This window comes from Gavialis gangeticus, unplaced genomic scaffold (genome assembly GCF_001723915.1).
Source record: "Gavialis gangeticus isolate Ggan-Ray unplaced genomic scaffold, GavGan_comp1, whole genome shotgun sequence".
Taxonomy (NCBI): Eukaryota; Metazoa; Chordata; order Crocodylia; family Gavialidae; genus Gavialis; species Gavialis gangeticus.
This window is the reverse complement of record NW_017729000.1, coordinates 43,382,290-43,403,771: the sequence shown is the minus strand read 5'-3', so window position 1 is coordinate 43,403,771 and position 21,482 is coordinate 43,382,290. Positions and strand designations below refer to the sequence as shown.

The window sequence follows — 21,482 nt, the reverse complement described above, 5'->3', positions numbered from 1 at the left end:
AACCTCTGGCTGGCTTCTCCTTGCAATATTTTGCACAGGATGTATGTTCAAACAGAACATGGACATCAGGGGATTCCAATACCTCCACAGGGTGGAGTTTCTACTACACACCTCTGTGTGTGGATACAGCTAGGCGGAAATTTTTGGCTGGAAATTTTATTAATGAAAAAGGCAATTTGGGCTGTATCTTAGATTCAAGTAATTACTGAAAATACCATGGTTAAAAAACCCTAGACTTAGAATTCCCTTCAGTTCACTGTGGCAGTACTCATTGGAGGGCAAGTAAAACCAAACAGAGTAGTAGCCAGAAAATTCTGAGCAAACAGGATGTCAGCACAGATCTACTGCCTATTGTGCATTAGGGTCAGCTATTTGCAGATGGTTTGACTTTGAGAAATCAGCACCCTTGACTGACAGCTGTGCATCTGCCAGCTCCATTCTAGATTGGAGGTTTTAAAGCAAAAAAGGATGACCTTTTAATAGGTATGGGGAATTCAAAAAATACAGGTAAGGTTGGAGGAGTCATCCATTTTTGTCAATTACAAAATATTTTTTCCTCTTTTTTTTTTTAGCTCTTCCATTTGAATAAAACAAATCATTTTTTAAGCTTACTATTTCACTATTTTTTAAACACGATGAGGTCTATATGCTGGAAGTGTAGAAGAAAAAGTAGAACTGATAATGAATTGCTGTCAAGTCCTTAAAAAAAAAACAACAACAAAAAACAAAAAAAAACAAGGATTAGCAACATGCACCAATACCCAGAAGCCTACTGCATTTTACTTGATGATAGCAGTAGTTCTTTTAGCAGAGAATTCCCATGTAAAACAAGGATGGATACAGTTTTGAAATATAGAAATTTCTCAGCAGAAGTTCACTTAGGTGCAAACTCAAAAACCTTCACCTCCTTTCTGATCCTTAATAGCAGATCTGTAATGAAAATTCCTATTACCAAGATAACATTGTTTTTATAACTATTTTGACTTGTAGACTGAAATATCAGCTAACTGAACCAGAACTGTATTTAATGGAGTATATTTGTGAAAGGGCTTTTTCGTTTTAGAAGAGTGTTTGCAAAGTAAGCAAACTGGGGAAGTCCAAAAGGAAGGTCTCAATTAGTGAAGCAGTCAGGTTCTCTTGTGCTTGGGATGCCTTCCTCAGGGCCAGCCCAGAATGGAGGAAGTTAGCGCTCAGGTACTGGTTTGTCACTCCAACACTTCTCTCAGTGTTAGAACACCTTACTTTGCAGTTTCCTTACCTCTTTCTTTACTAAAAAGGATGACCTTCCACTCACTCACTCTTATAGGCTTACTGATGGCAAGTTTGACAATAAGCAGCACCACTGGATGGATTCATGGTGGGGCAGGAAAAGCGATAAGAATTTCAACAGAATTTTCAAATCTGGGATCCAATGATTCTGTAAGGGCATATGCCTCCAAATTTTACTGCAAGTTAAGTGCAAGGAACCGCCTTCCTGCTGATCTACACAACAAAACACAGTACCAAGTATTTAGCTTAAAAAAAAATTGCTCCTTGCCTCTTGTACAGCTTTCCCAAAGTCTCACAATGGTACTCATATTCAGTCCCAGATGTTACCCCCCACCATTTTATGAGTTGAGTCCTAATTGCTTTATCTACCCCCAGGTGCACTACCAAGGGGGGCATACCCTGCTTAGTATGGTGGAGTTAGTACCTTATGGAACGGATTAAAAATCTGCAGCTTTTGCCAGGTAAAGCAGAAAGTTAAGAGAGCAGGTGACTGGGAATTCCTTGTGCTACAGCCAACTTTGTTTCTCTTTCCGCCACCCCATGTCATGGAAGCCAGTCAAATCAAACCAATTTATGAAGCCTCTCCATCACCTCCTCACTCCCACCCCCTGCATTTGAATAACCCCTGTATGCAGCCCAAAGAGTCTGGAACCCAATACATTTGTTCACTGCCATTGAATCATGCATTTACTTACTCGGGGGGTTGCACATACGTGTTCTCACTTTCCTTTTAAAGGGGCTTATCACTACTATGGTTTCACTGTAGTACACTCAAGTAGTAGCATGTGCACAGTAATACTACAGCCAACCTCTATACTTTTACTCCACATTCTGCTAGTTTTCTTTGCCTTAGTGACAGCAATCAAGCAAGAGAGATTCTTAGCTTAGTTTTAGCAAAAAACAGTAGCTAATATGTTTATACTACTCTGAAGTGTCAGTGTGTATTAAAAATGAGTGCAGTCATCTGACAGAATACTTCTGTCTAATAACATCATGCCATATATTTGAGTACAATCACTGTGCCTTTCCTTGACGCAGCAAGGTAAGTCTCCCCAAAAGCTAAACATACAAAAAATCACCCAGCTGAGAAAATGCCTCAAGTGAAATCTATAGCTCTTCTTATTATATTAGGAAGGCTTCCACCAGATGTCAGCATAACAAGATGGCAATGTTAACCTCAGTGCTTTCTTTTTCTGATAAGTACCTTTAGCCACCAAGTCTAGTTCTTGGAAACAAGGATACTGGTTCAAAAAGTTCAGGGGTATTAAGTTTCTGGTATTACTAGTTTTGCCACTTATCTAGACAGAAGTGCTATTCCCTCGCACACCATTTTAGTTTCAACTTCAAGTACAGAAGTTGCCGAATGGTACTGTTAAACATAACCTTACAATGTTTTTTCTTAACATACAAGCAAGATTTCAATCTCCAAATAAATGCTGTATTGTTAGTTGTGCAAACAGCTGGAGTTTCTTCTCTGCCTACAGTTCCTAGTTAAGACAAAGCTGCTCTCTGGGAACTTGACATCGGTGCATGGGTTTCAATTCTTTCAGGAAGGCCTGTAAGCACACTATATGAACATCTCCAATCCACTAATGGTGCAAGGGGAAACAAATTCAGTTTAATTAAAATCCACAAATCCATTAACACTCGATTCACTAACATGCAAGGTGTTAAACACGCGTCACCGTCTGGCACAGGAGCAACGTGCTCTGCGCAGAAACAGGAAGCAACTTTGCTGCATTTGGACAGTAACTCTTCCAACATTAGAGTAACTTCACATATGAATACCATAAACTGGTACCATTAACCACACAATACTGATTAGAAAAGTAGCACAATTGCTCTAAAAGGGTTCTTGGGTTTGGGTAGTTGCCATCAACAGACAGAAGAGCAACAGTATCAAAACATCTTGACTATTCACTGCTATTAAAACACAGAATACCACACTTCTTAGCTTGCATTTCAGTTAAATTACAAATTACACATTTCAAAAGAGATTTTTCTTTTTTATCCGACTAGTCATATTATTATGTGTAGTGGGGTCCCTTAAGATAAAGAGCAATTAAGCTCTTAAGCTGGGTATTGTCTGGTATGCTTCTTGTTCAGTAAATACTGAACATGGAGATCACCATTTCTAAACAGGCTTGTATGATCTGTTTGTAACTAATGCTTTCAGCCTAAAACAAACAATAGCTTAAAATGTAATACTTTCAAGGCAGTATGATTTAGTTTCCTTTATCTCTGAAGATTATGTTTTATGGCTCTTCCTCACAGTCCAGCTTCTACTTGACATGTCAGTGAATTCACCTCTCCATTTAGTATAAATTAGGCTGCCAGAGAAATGATGGATCAGGGACAGTATTACAACATCACTGAAGGATCAGACAGAATGAAGCAGCAGGTAGAAAAGCAGCAAATCTTTGTTTAAGCAAAACTACTTCAGAAAGGTATCAACACAGACTAGAAAATATCTTTTTTCTTAAACCAGGGTATTAAATAGTTCCTTCTTATCCAACTCCCCGTAATCTCATAAAATGGGGTTACATTAGTTTTAAGGTTTTCAGACCCAGGATCTATGCACCAAAACCAATTTCATGCCATTGTTTTTCTTTTTTAAATACAGTAAAATGTATTGTGGGAAGAGGTGCATTTCCTCTTGTTGCACCATAGCCTCAAATCCCAGCATTGGGAGGGGAAAAAAAGTTTATTCAAGCAAACAGAAGTGGGAAGTTAGACAACTTTGTTTCCATTAATATGGCCACAGCAGCCATTTGAAGTCACACCAGACCAGACAAAGTCTATCAATTTATCCTTACCATGAGTCATCATGGAAAAGCGCTTTTTGTTGTCCTCTCAGTGGCTAATAAAATGATAAAAAGTTCCACAAGTACATCCTCGCTAAATATGGTTGAGTGGGTATGCTCCTGACAGACACCTAAGTCAGGAATAATGCAAACAGAGAGCTCTGCAAGCTTTCTGCATGCACCAATCCATCAATCATCTTCATTCAAAACATGTAACACTCCTATTATTCTGTTCAAGGCTTTCTTTAAAACAAGCTCCCAGTGAACCAACTAGTGTGTGCTTTTTACTATGAACAGAAGTTGGTGACAAAAAGTAACCCTTAGATACCTCATTTGACCTCAAATCAGATTTGAGAACCACATCCACCCACTTCAATGGCAAAACAAAACATGGGGGAAAGAAGACTCTCAGTCCCCTCCTCCATTCAAATGAGAAAAGTGTAATTTTGAAACCAGGGAGAGATCTAACTGGACATTTAAGGAAATGTCCTCTTATATTCCTATACAAACATAAGATTTATTTTTCCCCCCAGAGAGCATAATTTTGTTATGTGGTCATATGAACAGTTTCACTATGCTTCCACAATAATATCTGCAGCATCTACAGAAATCACATTTCTGTACTTTAATGAAAAATCACATTTCTAAGACAAGGAAGGAATATAGTGGCATACAGCTTTAAACTGGCCAGTCTCTTTTACCTCCTTGAATACTAATCAGCAGTCTAAGATTACCATTCAAACTGTACGTAGTCATGCCTTAAAGTTTTTTTGTGCGCAGAAAGATACAATATAAAACTGGTGGCAGCAAGCATTGAAGACACTTCACTCTTATAGCTGAACACTATTTTTTTGATGTTGTCTGAATACATCTAGAAAAGATCTAATGCAGAAAAAACTGATTACGAGCTATTCCTATTCCCTGAATGGTAGGGGCGAAGTGTTCCTGTAGTTGATTTTTCCTCTATCAGTAGTCTTTAACACGATCACAGCATGCATCACAATGCTTTAAAACAGCAAAGCTTCTGGAAAACCCAAACAAAAAGGAACGTCACTGGGTGACGTCAGCCTATATACAGTTCTGTGTGGTCGCAGCACATAAGCAAATCCATTCTTGTACCGTTTCCCTGAAAAGCTTTTCAGTAAATGCACTCATGCTACTACCGGAGCTTCTCTCAGCAATAAGCCGCCCATCTGCCATCAACAAGTTAGGACTAAAAGAACCCACAGCTGCGGAAAAAGAAAACGTGAGCTTCAATTAAACAGCTGAGCAGTCACAGGAGGAAAAACTTATATTAAGCATTGAATTACAGACCTGTCACAGGAAATCAAGCCAGCAAATTCAGAAGGAATATTTTAAAGAGAGCATGGTGGATTCATTTTTGCACTAATATCGAAGGACACTAGAAAACAGTAAATTATTCAAAGGCTGTCTCTTACATTAGAGCCTTTTACAGATTCACTGCGTTGAGTCTAAAACTACGACTGAATGCAACCTCCAATGTACTCAAAAGAATGGGTAAGTTTATACGTTTATATATATTCCATATGAAGAATGAACAGCTATGATTTAGAAAAACCACCTAGATACTAAACTATATATAGTTTCAGAACAGAACCCTCTAAAGGTAAAGGTATTTTCAGATTGTCACCTTTGTAATCTTTGGTAATGTAGATAAAGATCTCTCTCAAGGATAACAACCAAGTACTTGGTATTTTGTAAGTTAGTTCTTACATTTAGAATTAGCTTTTCAAAAATGCATGAAAATGTTATCTGCAGTGAAATCTTTCACTGTAATGTTTCAAGTGTACATTATCTGACAAGAATATCCTATCTTGTTGTTTCCCTAAATTATATTCTGCAGGCTTACATTTCAAGTGGCCATTAGGGGCTCCTATGCTGGCAGCACTATATGCAATGAGTATGGTTTTAAAAATGCTGCCTGCCTTGGGCATGGCATGTCCACCAAAATGTCGCTGTGAGAAGCTGCTCTTTTACTGTGACTCTCAGGGGTTTCACTCAGTGCCAAACACCACTGAAAAGGGCTCTCTAGGTTTGTCACTGAGGCACAATTATATTTCTGAACTTGAAAGGGATCAATTTGCAAGCTTCAGTCAACTTACTTGGCTTCACTTAGATCATAATCAAATTTCAACAGTAAGAGAAGATTCTTTTCAAGGACTGTATAAACTTAAGGAATTAATCCTAAGTTCCAACAAAATCTTTCACTTGCCAAACACAACTTTTAACCAACTGCTTAACCTGCAAAATTTGGACCTCTCTTTTAATCAGTTATCTTCTCTGCATCCCGAGTTGTTCTATGGCCTTCGTAAACTGCAAACCTTGCATTTACGTTCCAACTCCCTGCGGACTATCCCAGTCCGCCTCTTCTGGGACTGTCGTAGTTTGGAGTTTCTGGATTTGAGCACAAATCGCTTGCGAAGTTTGGCTCGCAATGGATTTGCAGGATTAATCAAATTGAGGGAGCTTCACCTAGAGCACAACCAGCTGACAAAGATTAATTTTGCTCATTTCCTACGGCTAAGCAGTCTGCACACGCTCTTCTTGCAGTGGAACAAAATTAGCAACTTGACATGTGGGATGGAGTGGACCTGGGGCACCTTAGAAAAGCTAGATTTGACTGGAAATGAAATCAAAGCCATCGATTTGACAGTTTTTGAAACAATGCCTAATCTTAAAATACTCCTAATGGATAACAACAAGCTAACCACTCTGGATTCCAAGATCTTAAATTCACTTACATCTGTAACTACAGTGGGCCTATCCGGCAATCAATGGGAATGCAGCCCAAAGATATGTGCATTAGCCACATGGTTGAGTGGTTTCCAAGGTCGGTGGGAGCACTCCATACTCTGCCACAGCCCAGACCACACCCAGGGAGAGGATATTCTAGATGCAGTTTATGGCTTTCAGCTTTGCTGGAATTTATCAACTATTGTTACATCCATGGCTACGACTTACAGAGTTCCAACTACAGAGTATACAAAAAGAATAAGCTCGTCTAATTTCCATGTGGGAGACAAAGAAATTCCAACTACTGCAGGCATGATCACTACCACTGAAGAAAATTTCCCTGAACCAAACAATGCCATCTTCACTCAGCGGGTAATTACAGGAACAATGGCTTTATTATTTTCTTTCTTTTTTATCATTTTTATAGTGTTCATCTCCAGGAAATGCTGCCCTCCCACATTAAGAAGAATTAGGCAGTGTTCAATGATTCAAAACCACAGGCAACTCCGATCCCAAACAAGGCTACATATGTCAAACATGTCAGACCAAGGACCATATAATGAATATGAACCCACCCATGAGGGACCCTTCATCATCATCAATGGTTATGGACAGTGCAAATGTCAGCAGCTGCCATACAAAGAATGTGAAGTATAATATCTACAAGTCATCAAAAATTAAACCAGATAAGTAACCTATTTTAAAATTGTAGGGGACCTACATAAAATTCTAATTTTTACAAATGCTGACATAAAGCCTAATTTTCCAAACTACTTAATGGAAACATTGTTTATGGAGTGGTGCAGTATTTTAAAGTTTTTTTTTAAAATAAACCCATAATATTTTCAGTGTTAAAGAAGCAATGATTACATTAAATTTGCACTCCTAATGTTTGAAAGTCTAAAAAGATGCTCACCTCAAGATATGTAAGATGTTTCATGTTATGTAATTATATGACTATGTGTAAACATTTATACTGAAGTCTCCATATTCTACTTTTTCTAATGAAAACAGTCTGAATGAAAGGAATATGTTCAGAGATCTGCAAGGGAACATGCATTACATTTGTTCCATTGTAGCTATTTGATCCCATACATTCCAGCTGGCTCAGTTTACTCTAAGGTACACTAGGAGGAACATTTTCCTTGTGTAATAATTTGACTCTTAAATATACAAACAGTTAATAGCAGGAGGTGTAGGAAGGGAATTTCAAATGTTTCAGATGCTGGTGAATTGGTTTTAAATATTGTTTTCCTACCTCTATATTGACAGTCCAGCTTGCCTAAATATACCTTTGCTAAAGATCATGACAAAATGCATAATGGAGCAGGTTACAAATTGACCAGAACCACACTTCAAATGCCTACAGAGTATCCAACACTGCTTATTTAGAAAGGCTCAATACAATGCAATCGACAAAATATTAAAAATGTTCCACTCTCGTTAGATCTCTGGTTCGACTTTATAATGGGCATACCTTTTCATGAATTGAAGAAAATTACTTAGGACTAGGAATGAATGATGTTTTAACAACTTCTTGCATGTAAATAGCCTAAATGCAAGTTTTAATTAAAAGTAAATATCAATTGTGGGGCAAAAAGGGGCCAGGGAGGGAAGAAGCCTCTCCTTTCCTTCTCCCCTAGCTGATGCTTCATCCTGCCTGGAAGCTATTTTCATGCACTAATGCGACTGGTTTCTCTGGAGACAGAATTAGCCCTTGCAATACGAGTTTTTTCTTGTCCTATCCTTCTGAAAGCTCCAAATTTTCCAATTTTGTGTTAGTTAGTAAAAGGCATTCATTTTTTGAACTGCCAAGGTGTTAGAGTATAATTACGAAGGAGCTTCCTAAAAGAGGTTTCATTTTCTACTTGATCAATATGAGACAAATTTAAGATGGTATACAGTTTTTAAAAGAACAGTTACTCCTTGCAAATCAATTTTTTATCCAGAAACAGCAAGCATTACTTGCACTGTCTCACAAAATTACATGAAAATATATGAAGATCTATACACCCAGTAAGGTGAAAAGGAAAAAAGTATGGTGTTTTTAAGATGACTGCTCAAATAACAAATATTAGAGAGAGAGAGAAAAACAGTTACAAGCATAAACAGCTAAAGAAAGGAAATTCCTCAGTCTTGACGTACCTTGAACTAATCAGTAATTACAGTATGTTAATTGTGTGTTGCAGTAAACTATTCTGCAAACTTTTCAAACAGATAATCACTGCATAAAAATCTGTTTATTTTTCCACTCTGCTTTTATATTTTCATATTACCACTTAGCAAGGTATTTAAGGCACAATTATACAATGTTTTGATATTTTATTGAGAAGAACAGGTCTGAGATTACTATAGCAAGATAAGGAAGGCTTTAGTTAAGATCTTTCATAAAGCTCAGTGAACTACTGTTTTGGAAGGCATCTATTTATTAGAAAATGTTTATTTTTCTTCCTTGGTCTCCTTGACTGTATGGCTTCAGTAAAGAGTAGGATTTTCCAAAAAGATACCTTTATTTAAAACCCCAAGCCATTCAGCATTAGAGTGTACACTGACTCTTTTGCATCACAATTGTCCCAAGAAAGGAACTACTTTTACCATATTAAAGATGTTTGATGTATGTAGGGGGGAAATAGTGGGGATGCTCTAAAGCAGTGATGCTCAAACTATCTGGTCTACTGGGCTGGAGGAATGGGTCAGGGCCAGTCCATGGGCCTGATCCAGCAGGTGCCAATGCACTGGTGTTCCCTGACACCCTGGATCTGGTTTTAGAAGCAATTAAAGCTGCTACCTCTCCACCACCACCAAATTTCTGGACTTGTGGGGAACCACATGGGTCCAGTACACAATTCAGCATGCCATATCTGGCCCACGGGCCAGAGATTGTGTACGACTGCTGTATAGCATTTAAATTCTGCATGCACCAAGAGACCACATCTCAGTTGAAAAAGGAGCTGTTTACTGACAGCAGTGTATTAACTCTTTATGGCAAGATTTATTTCAGTCCATGCAAATATTAATGTTTGTGGTCTCCTGTTTGTATCAAAACTTCTGTCTCACTTTCTCATATATGAACATAAATCACTTCATATCATCTTAAGAATCTGAGCATGTCTATGCTAGCCCAATAGCTTATTTCACTCTATATGGTAGGATACATTACTGAATATTAGAGGGGAAGTTAAAAGTGTTAATTTTCAGGAAAACCTTTGACAAGTCCAACTTAAGTGCAGATAATCTTAATCTTTAAATTAAGATTATTTGTTTAGTAACTAAATTCACCAATTATTCCAGCAATAGCTGTCACATGATTTTGCTGCAATGTTATAACAACTAGAAGGACAAAGCTAAATTCTACTGAAGCGATCTGCTTCCCCCCTCCTCCACCCCCTACCCTAAACACACCCACAATGTCCACCTTTTACTCAGTAATATCCATTGTGCACTATGGTTTTAAAGCCAACTGCTGGTCTTCCTCCATTGTGTAAAGGGAATATGCAGCTAGGGCTGCCATACTAATTCCCAAGTATGCAGCTGTGCTGTATTCACACAGCACACAAGAGCCAGTTGGACCTTTACCAGTCATCCCATATTTAGCACAGTTTGGAGTCATGATAAAGGCAGGCTGGCAAGCTTCTCACCTGTCCATTAGCATGCTAGATCTAAAACTCTTCTGTTCACTTCCCACCCCCGAGTCCCAATTGTGTTTCTTCTCTCAGTCTGGACTAGAATTTCTATACTCTCCTAGAGTCCATACCTACAAAAAACACATTCCATCAATGCCTTCCTCTTTTGAACCAGTGCTTGTGGGTACAGCCTTTGCCTGCAGATGCAAAGCACCACCACACAGCCTAAAAATATGTAGAGAAGGTAAGATTTATCAGCTTGTACATCACCCACTTGCATTCAGCTGCTCTCTCAGCTCGTTTGGTTTATATTTGCCATCCAAATAGCATTTATCCTTTGATTCAAAAAGCCAATAACCACTGTTTAGCAAATGATTGTTTGGGGTTCAGACATAAGACAAAGCAATGCTGGTTACATCCAACATTGCAAGCCTTGTGAATGTAGATGTCAGATGATGGCAAGCAAAACTAGCTAGATTTTCTCAGTAATCAGAAGTAAACAGTGAGCTATGCTAGCCTCTCATGCAAGGACACACCAGAAGGAGCACTTCTTCATGACTTGTTCAAACACATATTTGGTTTTCCATTCTTCATTGCTCATGGCTTCTTCATGGAGCAGAGCTGGCAAGAATTCTTCTGTTTGGCAAATACAGATTGTTTTGATTTCATAAGGGGTATAAGCCAACACCGTTTGGTTGAACTTCCTTCCTTAGCTGTGTGGCAGTATTAGCACAGAGGACAACAGGCTCTTGATCTGCACCCCTCTATCTACTATGTAGGAGGTAGTACAAAAGTCTAGTGACTTAATTAGACAGACTGAACCACCCCAGCTCCCAAAGACTAACTGGCATTTTGGGTGCCTCATACTTTGATAGGCAAAAACGTAAATTGTGTGTATCCATTTCCTACCCCCTCTTTGTGAACATTTCTTTTGCCATTTTTAAGATTACTTCCCCAGCTTACTCCCCTACCGTCAGCTTCATTTTTCACACATTTTTTTCCAATGATTCCCTGGGCCCCCAATTTCAAGCTAAGCTAAAAGCAAACACAACAGAATCTGGGTCTTCAAAATACATAAATAATCATAGTCTTAGAGGGGTTTGAAAATAAATGGGACATGCCCACTCATCTGTCTAAATATTTGCAGTAGTGTGCATTTTCGAAAAGCATTTAACTCTGAAGAATTGCCAGTTAAGTACGATGGGTGAACTCTGGCTCCCAGACTACCTGATGCCATTTAAATTGGGGGGCAGGGCGGAAATGACACTTATCGGGCATCTAATTTGCAGCAACTGAAAACAATCTGAAAAATCCTCAGAAGACAAACAAACCCTGCTAAAATACTTGAAAGCAGAAAAGCTTGATTGCTTTTTAAACCAGAAATCTATATTAAAAACACCTGTTTTTTCTTAATATGCCTATTTTAATTCCTGTACTAGTTTAATCAAAAGCAAGTTGATTTAATTTTGTGATTTGAGCAGCTATTAAAATCCATCTGTTCATATTTAACTAATCCATTCAGATAGCTGGATTTCATCTTTCATGCAGGATTTCTTCACAATAAAAAACTTCAGAGAAATGGAGTATTACGTCTCCCATTGATTAAAAGAGAAAATCCCACTTAAACTTATTAATAACAAGCCAGTCATTCCAATTCTCCTTTCTGCTCCTAGAACTGGGATTTGCCCATAAGGTGAAGCTGACTGATACCAAGCTTTTGCTCTCTAAACATCATCCACTGGCTGCTAGTAACAGTTAAAATAATAAATTTAATATCCTTTATTAAAACACCTAGAGAGAATCTAGAAGGAGGTAACAGAAGCTTTGTGGCTATAACCAAACCTTACCTGTCTTACATAGGGCAAATTCATGCCAAGTCAAGGCAAAATGACCAATAATAAGCTTGTATATCTGTGATGTACAGATATACAAGCTTATTATGGAATGGAGCCTCAAAGGCTCCATTTGTTATACTTTCAACTAAATTTTTTTCATCATAGCAAAAAAGATTTTTAAAACATGATGAAGTGAATGTTTCCATCAGCATTGAAACCAGAGATTAAGAAAAAGCAGAGTCCTGACCGCATTGTATTTAAGTCATATTTAAGAGCCATTTTTTGGTGGGAAATACATAATGGAGTAAAATGAAGTGCAGTGTACAGAAAATTTGTTATTAAATTGTGTATACTGTAAAACTGAAATTGCCTCTTTATTCCTTTTTCAAACTTTCAAATAAAATATCAAGAAATGTCAAAAATCATTTCATAGCAATATACAAAATTAGCATTCACATTCATTCCTAAGAGCACATCAACAATACTTCAAAGCCGACTGCCTAGATGCCTCGAGACCGAGATTGGGTGGGTTTATATACTACAAACCAGACAAAAATTGTGGTTTCAGTTATATTATAATGACTAAAGATGACTGTGAATTTTTTTTGTTCAAACAAATATTTTATTGACTCCAGGGAGTTTGTTGTATGGGGAATATGAAGGTTGCTTTCTCACTGAAGAAAGTCTACGGAGCCAATCTGTCCGTCACCTGAACTCTTGTGTTTACTCACTTAAAATACTGGCAGAAATGGTTTGCCCGTGTTACTCAGGTGTGCCTCAACCACAGAACTGGAGGGTCCTCTCGTAGGATTGATAGGATAGTTCCTTCTGTAAACTTGTCCTGCCTGGATTTGCTTTAGTACCACAATCAAAATTCAGTACTCCCAATGGCATTGCTGAATTTTTTGACTGGGCCCCGCAGGAATTCAAATGAGGAAAAGGGACCCAAACTATCTAAAGATAACCTGTCTGGTGGTTTGACCTCAACTTTAAATTTTCACCCATCAGTAATTTTGGTGGCACGGAGAAAAGTTTTATATTCTACCACAGGGCCCGGCAACGCTTTTCCAGCCACAGGCCAGCACAACCTGTCTCTGGTCTGACCGGGGCTGGTTGGCTTCTGCAGTGCAGGAGGGTAGGGGGAGAAAGAGGAAGAGAGGCTTTCCCCAGGGGAGCTGCATCTGCACTGCCACAGCTTCCCCCACCCCTCCCTGATCCTCAGCAGGTAGGAGCATGGCGTCCAGCTGAAAGGGAGCTGCTGCAGGGCTGGGTTGGTAAGGGGGACCAGGGAAGAGAAGTCACAGCATAGAAGCAGCTTTCAGCTCCCCAGACCCAGCACAGCTTCCCTCTAGCTGGGAGCTGAGCCCACATCACTTCTGCTTTTCCAAGACACCCCCTGATCCCGCTCTTCTGCTGCGGTGTGAGCACAGCTTCCATATGGAAGGGAGCTGCTCTGAGGCTGGCGAGCTGGAAGATGCTTCCAGACTGATCCTACTTCTCCCCATCCTTCCCCCAGCCCAGCCCCTCCAGCTCACACTACAGCCTTTGGCAGAGGGGAGAGGAGAAGGGACTCAACTCCATTGCTGAACCCCAGCACAGGTGTGGGCACAGGCAACACCCTGCTTCTTCACAGGCCAGATCCAGCCTGTGGGCCATATTTTGCCTATCCCCGCTGTATAAGTATTATCACATCCAGAGCAGTCTATTCCAGTCTTCTCTATGTCCTACTTGTAATAAAGCATGCTGATCTTCTCAAACACTGTTTCATTAAACCAAAAAATGTCTTTGAATTATGGAAGAAAAAAAAAATAATTTAAGATTAGCTGTTTGAGAGAAAAAAAGCTTAAATACTTGCCAATAACTTATTCAAGTGAATAGAAACTAAAATGACACAGGTAACACATGTGACTCATTTGTTTGCAGTTTTTTTATATATAAAAATATAAACGTGTGCGCGCATGCATGTCCGCACATGCATGCGTAAATCATGAAATAAGTTTTATCTACAGTTACCTTAGCTTCCTGAAGGGGGAGCTTAGAAACAATGAAAAACACAGATTAAAAAACAAAAAGGGGTGGCAATGGGTACTGCCCAAATTCCTTAAATACTTCAAACAACAGCAAATTTAATCTATTTCTAAAAGCTGGTATCTAATACAATCTAGACTGATTTATTTTTTTCCGTTGGGGACAAAGGGTGTTTTTTTTAAATGCCAAGACTAACAAAAAATGGTTTGACATTCCAATTTGTTAAGCATGTCACTGCTACCAGTGGCAGGAATAGTACAAATGTGAGGTTGGAAGTGACCTGAAAAGGTCATCTGTTCCCCCTCACCCACACAGATACAGATTAAAATGTGCTTAAACCACCCTTGATAGATCTCACCCTGTTCTTAATCCTTTCCCCCCACCTCCCCAGTAGCCGTTCCCAAACCTCTTAAGACCACTTTTCCCTGTCCTTAACTTTCCTTCTAGTCAGAAAGCTTTCCTGTATTTAAAACCATGTACCACACATGATGCTTCGATATCTGATTCACAAAATATACCCTAGAATATACTAAGAGCAGTAGAAAGCACAACTGAAATCATGAAAAATAGCTTGCAAAAATAAGGTTTATTTTTGTATAGAATGTCTCAAGAAGCCTAGCTACTTTAAGTATTCAGTACACATTTCTAGAATTAGAAGTAATCTGTATCCTGAGCAGGGAGGGAACACATGCACACACCCTACTTGCTTCTTCTTGACTACAAGTCTAAGGTTTTGCACTCCCTCAGTCTTTCAGATAAAACTTCAGTCCTGTTCTAAATATACGTGAAGATGACTTAACGAATAAATTGGAGTGCCACCCCAAGAGACAATGTAAAAATCAGAACAATTAAGGAAGAGTTTTATTTAGACCGTTTCATTTCAACCCTTCAGCTATTACTTAGAAAAAGGACCCCATATTTTAAAAAGGTGCAAAACAAATGTATGTCTTGAGACTTGTGGTTGCTTGTTCCTTCTGCAAAGCCAGCTAATAATCATGAACAAAATGAAGTTTTAAAAATCTTATTAGGCATTTATGGAGAATCAAGGAAAAAGTATATGCCCATTTTAAAGTTTTGCAGGACCTTTTAAAACAAGTTCAAGTTTGCTTTGCTGGTTTTCTTCAGCATATGTTTTAATAACTGGACACTCTGGATTCTCTTATAAACAATAATTCAAGAAAAACCCATTTCTCTCCCCCACTCCCTGCCCCTAGGACCAGCAGTCACATGCTCATGAGAAATCCAATTTAACCGCAACCCAGTCTCCTTAGAGAAGTCAGCAAGTAAAAAGGTTCATCCATCAATAAAAGTTCTTAAACCATGAATAGGTCATAATTCTTTATAAGCAAAAGCAATTAATTTTCTGTGTTATAAATCAAGAATATAAATCTAAGAAACCTAGCTCAATAGCTCAGCATCTGAACTTATTGTAGCAGTTTAAACATTATTTTAGAACAAAAAGTATATTGAGGACTTTTTGGTAATTTGAGGAGACACTCTTCTGCTAAAAAGCACAGTCATTTTACATATTTGGTAAGCACCAAAGAAAGGCTCTGCTAAACAAGTATGAAATTAAGACAAAACTAAACGAAGGAAGTCCAAGTTTGGTAGATTCTTTTCAGATGCTGCCTTGGGGTGTGGCTACAAATGCAGTATTAAAGTGCCTTCTATATCAGTACAAGATACAGAAAAGCCCATTGTGAAGTCAGCTATCCAGGTTGTAGCTATACTGATCTAGAGACAAAAGGAATCATAACTCGTGGTACGTGGAACATATCGAATTTTAGCCAATTTTTAAAATGAAAATTTTCATAATTTTACAAGGAGGAAGCAAATTTTACCACCTGAAATCCAAGCCCCTGCTCCTGCCTTTGTTCGACATAATTTGCACCATCACAGAGCCCAGAGATTTCTCAGCACGTAAGAAATTCCTGCCCAGAAGAGCATTCCATCCTTTTACTCTTCTACTCTTGAAATACGAAACATCATAGCCACAAGAAAATATAAGCCTACACCCTGGTTGCCACCAAACAAGTTCAAGGTAAATAGACAACTACAACTTTTCTCCGAGCCTAACTTGCATAAAATGAACTGTTCCAAACAGGAGATTTTACCACCCCTTTAACTCTCCTATGAAATATGAACTTACATTTCTACCTAGGAGAACTTTTCCAATCTTTTCTCCTTTACCAGAAGAAGAGTGCTTGTGCCCAAAAGCTTGCAATTAAAGAATGTTTTTTGCAAAAATCTAGTTGGTCAAATAAAAGATATCACTTCTACCATGAGTTCTGATTCCATTGTAAAGTCACATTTTTACACTGCAAAAAAATAGAAACACAGAATATTATGACCAAGTAATTAAGTCTAATTCTATGAATAAAAAAAAAATATTGTATTTGCTATTTTGGCACTTGGACCCCCTTCCTAAACAAACAAACAAACAAACAACAAAGGGCCTCTTAAGTAGCCAGCTGCTCAACCAAAGGTGTCATGAATGTATGTCCTCAGTTAGGTTTATTCTGTCAGAAGACTGAAGCTTTGGCTCTTCCAGAGATAGGGAAGTCTGTTAAAAAGGGGACAGGGTTGAGGGTGAGGGAGTCTTTGCTACAGTTAATAAAAACTGTACTTCCCTTTAAATGTAGGGAACTTAGGAAGGGACACATAACAGTAAATACTGAACTCCGCTGAATACAATACAGTTCCTATTCCCGCTCTGATAAATGAATGACAGTATTTCAGGGAACACAGGAAAAAAGATTAATGGGGGAGAAGAATCATGTGTGTGGATTTCTATACACCACCCTTATTTAAGCAAGCCAGCCACAAAGTCAAATACAACTGAAGGGAAAAGTAACTCCCTGAGACTATATTAATAAAGAATGCTTGTGAGAAAGCAAGCCAATCAAATTAACTATTTTGGAAGATGTAGGTATTCCACAAAAATGTAGGTATTCCGCAAATATTTTCCTGTTTGACTACAGCAAGGTCCTTCAGATAAGAGCCCTTGCTTCAAATAAGATGTGCAACTGCATATTTAACTAATTTGTTTCGGAGGGGGCAAACTTGGAAAGTTGGATAAATATTGTAGCAAGATCTTAAGCATCTTAAGACCTTTCTTTTAAATTCTACTTTGACACCTTGGAGACTATGACCTACTTAGGTACTGTCAGCATTTTACCAAGGGGTCCCAAAAATAGAAACAACTATGTGGATAAATTTCCTAGTTAAGATGGAGGAACATATTTTCTATCGAAGAAGGTAGGCAGAGTTCTGGAGGTACATCTCTGCCAGTATATTAAAATAAATATACTAGATGTCTATAGAACGAGTGGCTGGTTCACTTCGCTTATGAATAATAGTCTTAGTTACTAGCAAACCTACATTTAGGGTTCAAAAGGTTAAAGGACTTGGTAGCTGTGGGCTTAGGAACTATGCCAAGAAGAGAAAAGCACATCTAGTTTAAACTGAGCCCCTACAGGGATATTCATAGCTACCACTTTAGACCCTCTATCTCCTATTAAGATCTATGTGCAAAAAATTCTTTAAGTGAGAATTTCTCCTTAAAATGACAATGGGAAACTTCCTGCTTTCAGAGTTTTCAGCTGCAACATCAACATTCCATAGCCTGAAAGGACAATAAGGAGTCATTCAGATCTTTCACTTTTCACAGAACCCTTCAGATCATGAAAAACAGTGGTGTATGACTATGTAAATTGTTCCATGGGATTCTGAAGGCATCCCAGGACACCAGGCTCAAAGCAGTTAGTAAGTTAAATCATGTGTTTGCTGACAAAGATGAGATTTTTCATGCAGCAGCCTTCATCTGAGTGTCACAACTGCTGTCCAACAGATGATTCACTTCACCTAGGTGTTCCTATTGTCTTCTCAAAACATCTGCAAAGGCCTTTCTTTATCCTTTCAATTTCTTAAGTTGTTAAACATGAATTGAGAGCCTCAATTTCAAATCTTCAGTTTTGTTAGCAGCTTCATGCATTGATCCACCCTCCCTGGATATCTTTTGTATATTGTTCTGTGGCTGATTAACAGTCCAATTTCATCAGAGAATGTTCAAGTACCAAATGAACAAAACAAACTAAACAAAATAACATTTATTTAAAAAAAACAAAACAAAACAAAACAACACCCTCTACAGAGACGTGCAATTGAGAATCCAATTCCAAGATGAACATGTCCTGTACACTAAGGCCTAAAGCAAGCTTACTCATCCTGATGAAACCAGTTCTGTAAATTTATTCTAGAAAAAAGGAACATGCCCTTTCTGTAGGCTGCTGTTCTCTCTCCATATACAACAAAAATCATTTGAAAGAAATTAAACTTTTTTAAGACAATGCATGGTGCACACTATCAGAGGCTTGGCATGACAGAGTATTTCCATGAGGGCACAGTATTTCCACAAGGAAGGGAAAACCTTACCCCTAAAATGTCTGATGGACTCCAGACAGCGTGAAAATCAAAGCATGGGTAAAAGGTGCTGTTTTTGGTGGTTGACACTACTGAAAGAAATTCAGACACTAGAATATATTTTATATCTTGTTACAGGCTGGGTTGAATTCAAGCACCAAACAGCCCATCATATAGATGTAGTCTTATTCTGGAATTTTCTCTTCTAGAAGCAACAACCATCAAAATCAACACCACTGTGAGGCACTCTGGGACATTCTGGCATACAGTCCTTCGTGGCAAGAGTGCAAAGGCAAAAAAAAAGACTGATAATGGCATGCCTTTACTACGTGTTGTTGATTATCATAAATATCATGAACCTTGGGGATATTAGGAGTCCAGATAATTTCTGACAGAAGTCACAATTCACCCTAATGAATACTTTCATGAAAGTAGGTCACAACCATGTGGATGAGGTGGGGCTAATGTTAGCTTGTCTTTCCTTCCTCTGATTAAGAAAGAGAGCAGGCCCTACCAAAAAGCAGTAAAATTCTAGTAAATGTAAAAAGAAGCATCAAAAGTTGGAAACTTGGCCCTTGAGGGTCAAGATTCTTCAGTGTCCCAACACACTTCCATCTTAAAAATGCAAAGAAGCTCTATGCTCAAGAAAAACAGAAGTAGCATTTGTCTAAGGCAGGGATACCAAGCTTACGGCCTGCAGGTCAGAATTAGTTTGCAGAGCCACGTCATGTGGCTTGCAGGGCTAGTAGATGGGTCACGAATTCAGAGGCAGGGTCTGTCACAGAAATCTGGGGAATGGGGTGGGGGAGGAGAGAACCAGTAGGACAACAGAGGGGTCAATCCCCACTCCTACTGTTCTACATCCAAATCTGGCTGGGATGCAGGGTGAGTTTGACATCCCTTACCCGGTGTTTACAATGGACAATAAACTAAATATGAGTCAGTGTACCATGGGGCACTTTTATACGTGCTCCAGGGGTAGGGTCAGTTTAAATCAGAGCGGCTCCAAGAACTGCTCTAATTAAAGTGTTGTCATGTCTCCTGTATCAGTGTCCCTGTGCTTAAAAATGTCGGCAGTGGTACTTGAACTAAAGCCCATTAAACCACCATTTTTAAGCATGGGGATACTGATACACAAGATGCAGAAGGCTGCTGGAGTGCGGCAATTGCCAAGATTAATCAAGTCTGCTCCAGCGTAATTAATCGAGTCTGCTTCCAGCGCATCAAAGCAGCCTCTGTGCTTGTGTATAGTCCCCAAGAAGGCTAACAGCATACTGGGTTGCATTAATAGGAGTGCTGCCAGCAGATCGAGGGAAGTGATTCTGCCCCTCTATTTGGCACTGGTGATACCACATCTGGAGTACTATGTCCAATTTTGGGCCCCGACTACAGAAAGAATGTGGAAAAATTGGAGAGAGTCAATCAGAGGGCAATGAAAATGGTTACATGACTTCTTAGGAGAGACTGAGGAAACTGGACTCATTTAGTATGGAGAAGAGAAGACTAGGGGTGGGTTTGCCAACCCTCCAGGATTGCCCTGGAGTCTCCAGGAATTAGATATAAATCTTCAGGAGACTGCTGAGGGTCACCATGGAGATAAGTGGTAGGGCATTCAATAAAATATATATTAAATGTTGAATCTGATTTATACAGTAGTCAGTGGGTTTTTTAAATGTAATAGTAATGTGCATTTGCCTTCCTGACAGTCTACACAGTACAGTAGATCAGTCATTAATGTCATTATATCATGTGACAAAACCTCCCAGAAGAGATTCAACCAAGTTGGCAACCCTACCGAGGGGGGATTTAATAGTAGTCTTTAATTAGTTGAATGGTGGTTCCAAATAGGGTGGAGTTTGACTGTTCTCAGTGGTGGCAGGCAACAGAACCAGGAGCAATGGTCTCAAATACAGCAAGGGAAGTTTAGGTTGGATATTAGGAAGAACTCTCTCACTAGGAGAGTGGTGAAGCACTGGAATGGGTTACCTAGAGAAGTGGCAGAATTTCCATCCTTGGAAGTTTTTAAGGCCCAGCTCAACAAAGCCCTGACTGGAATGATCTAGTTGGGAATGGTGCTTCTTTGAGCAGGATGTTGGACTAAATCAGAGTTTCTCAACCCATGGGTTGTAACACAAAAATGGGTCACAAGAACATATGAAAGGGTTGCAAACCACCTTTATAAATGAATCAACTAACTTTAAAAAAATGGATTCTCTTTTAAAGGAGAAAAATATGGGAACCCATGACTTTTCCCTTGCAGGCTGGCAGAGTTCCAGCCTGCAAGGGGCACAACCCACCCCTCCCCATACACTGAGGGGGATGGGGTCTGGGGGCAGAGGGCAGCAGGTTAGGAGTGATGGGGACTGGGCCAGGACTGACCAATGTCTACAAATGGGTCCTGGCACAAAAAAGGTTGAGAACCACTGGATGAGATGACCTGAGGTCCCTTCCAACCATAGTTTTCTATGATTCAGTGATTTAACGCTTTTGCACACGTTTGCTCATCTAAATTTAAAGGTACGGTAGATGCTATTCTGACCTCTAGCTGCACAGAGAGGCATGGCAAACTGCAGGAAGAATAATTTAAGAGGGTTGAGGGGGAGGGGGGCGTGTTGTGTGTTTTGTTGTGTTTTTGGTACCAAGAGCATGATTAGGTAAGGCATTAAGTAAGGAAACACTGACCTGGAGAACGAACACACACACACACACACACACACACACACACACACACACACACCCCCCCCCCC

At 39.2% G+C, this 21,482-nt stretch overlaps 2 protein-coding genes across 2 annotated transcripts in view; one reads left to right on the top strand and one right to left on the bottom strand.

Moving 5' to 3' along the window:
* Positions 1-21,482, bottom strand: part of CTNNA1 (catenin alpha 1) — a 251,980-nt gene that overhangs the window by 121,435 nt on the left and 109,063 nt on the right. The gene's annotated exons all lie outside the window — the stretch shown is intronic.
* Positions 5,057-7,801, top strand: LRRTM2 (leucine rich repeat transmembrane neuronal 2). The gene is made up of 2 exons (XM_019506551.1): positions 5,057-5,591; positions 5,938-7,801. The coding sequence occupies exons 1-2, from the start codon at positions 5,588-5,590 to the stop codon at positions 7,482-7,484; spliced, it is 1,551 nt and encodes a 516-aa protein (XP_019362096.1). The 5' UTR covers positions 5,057-5,587; the 3' UTR covers positions 7,485-7,801.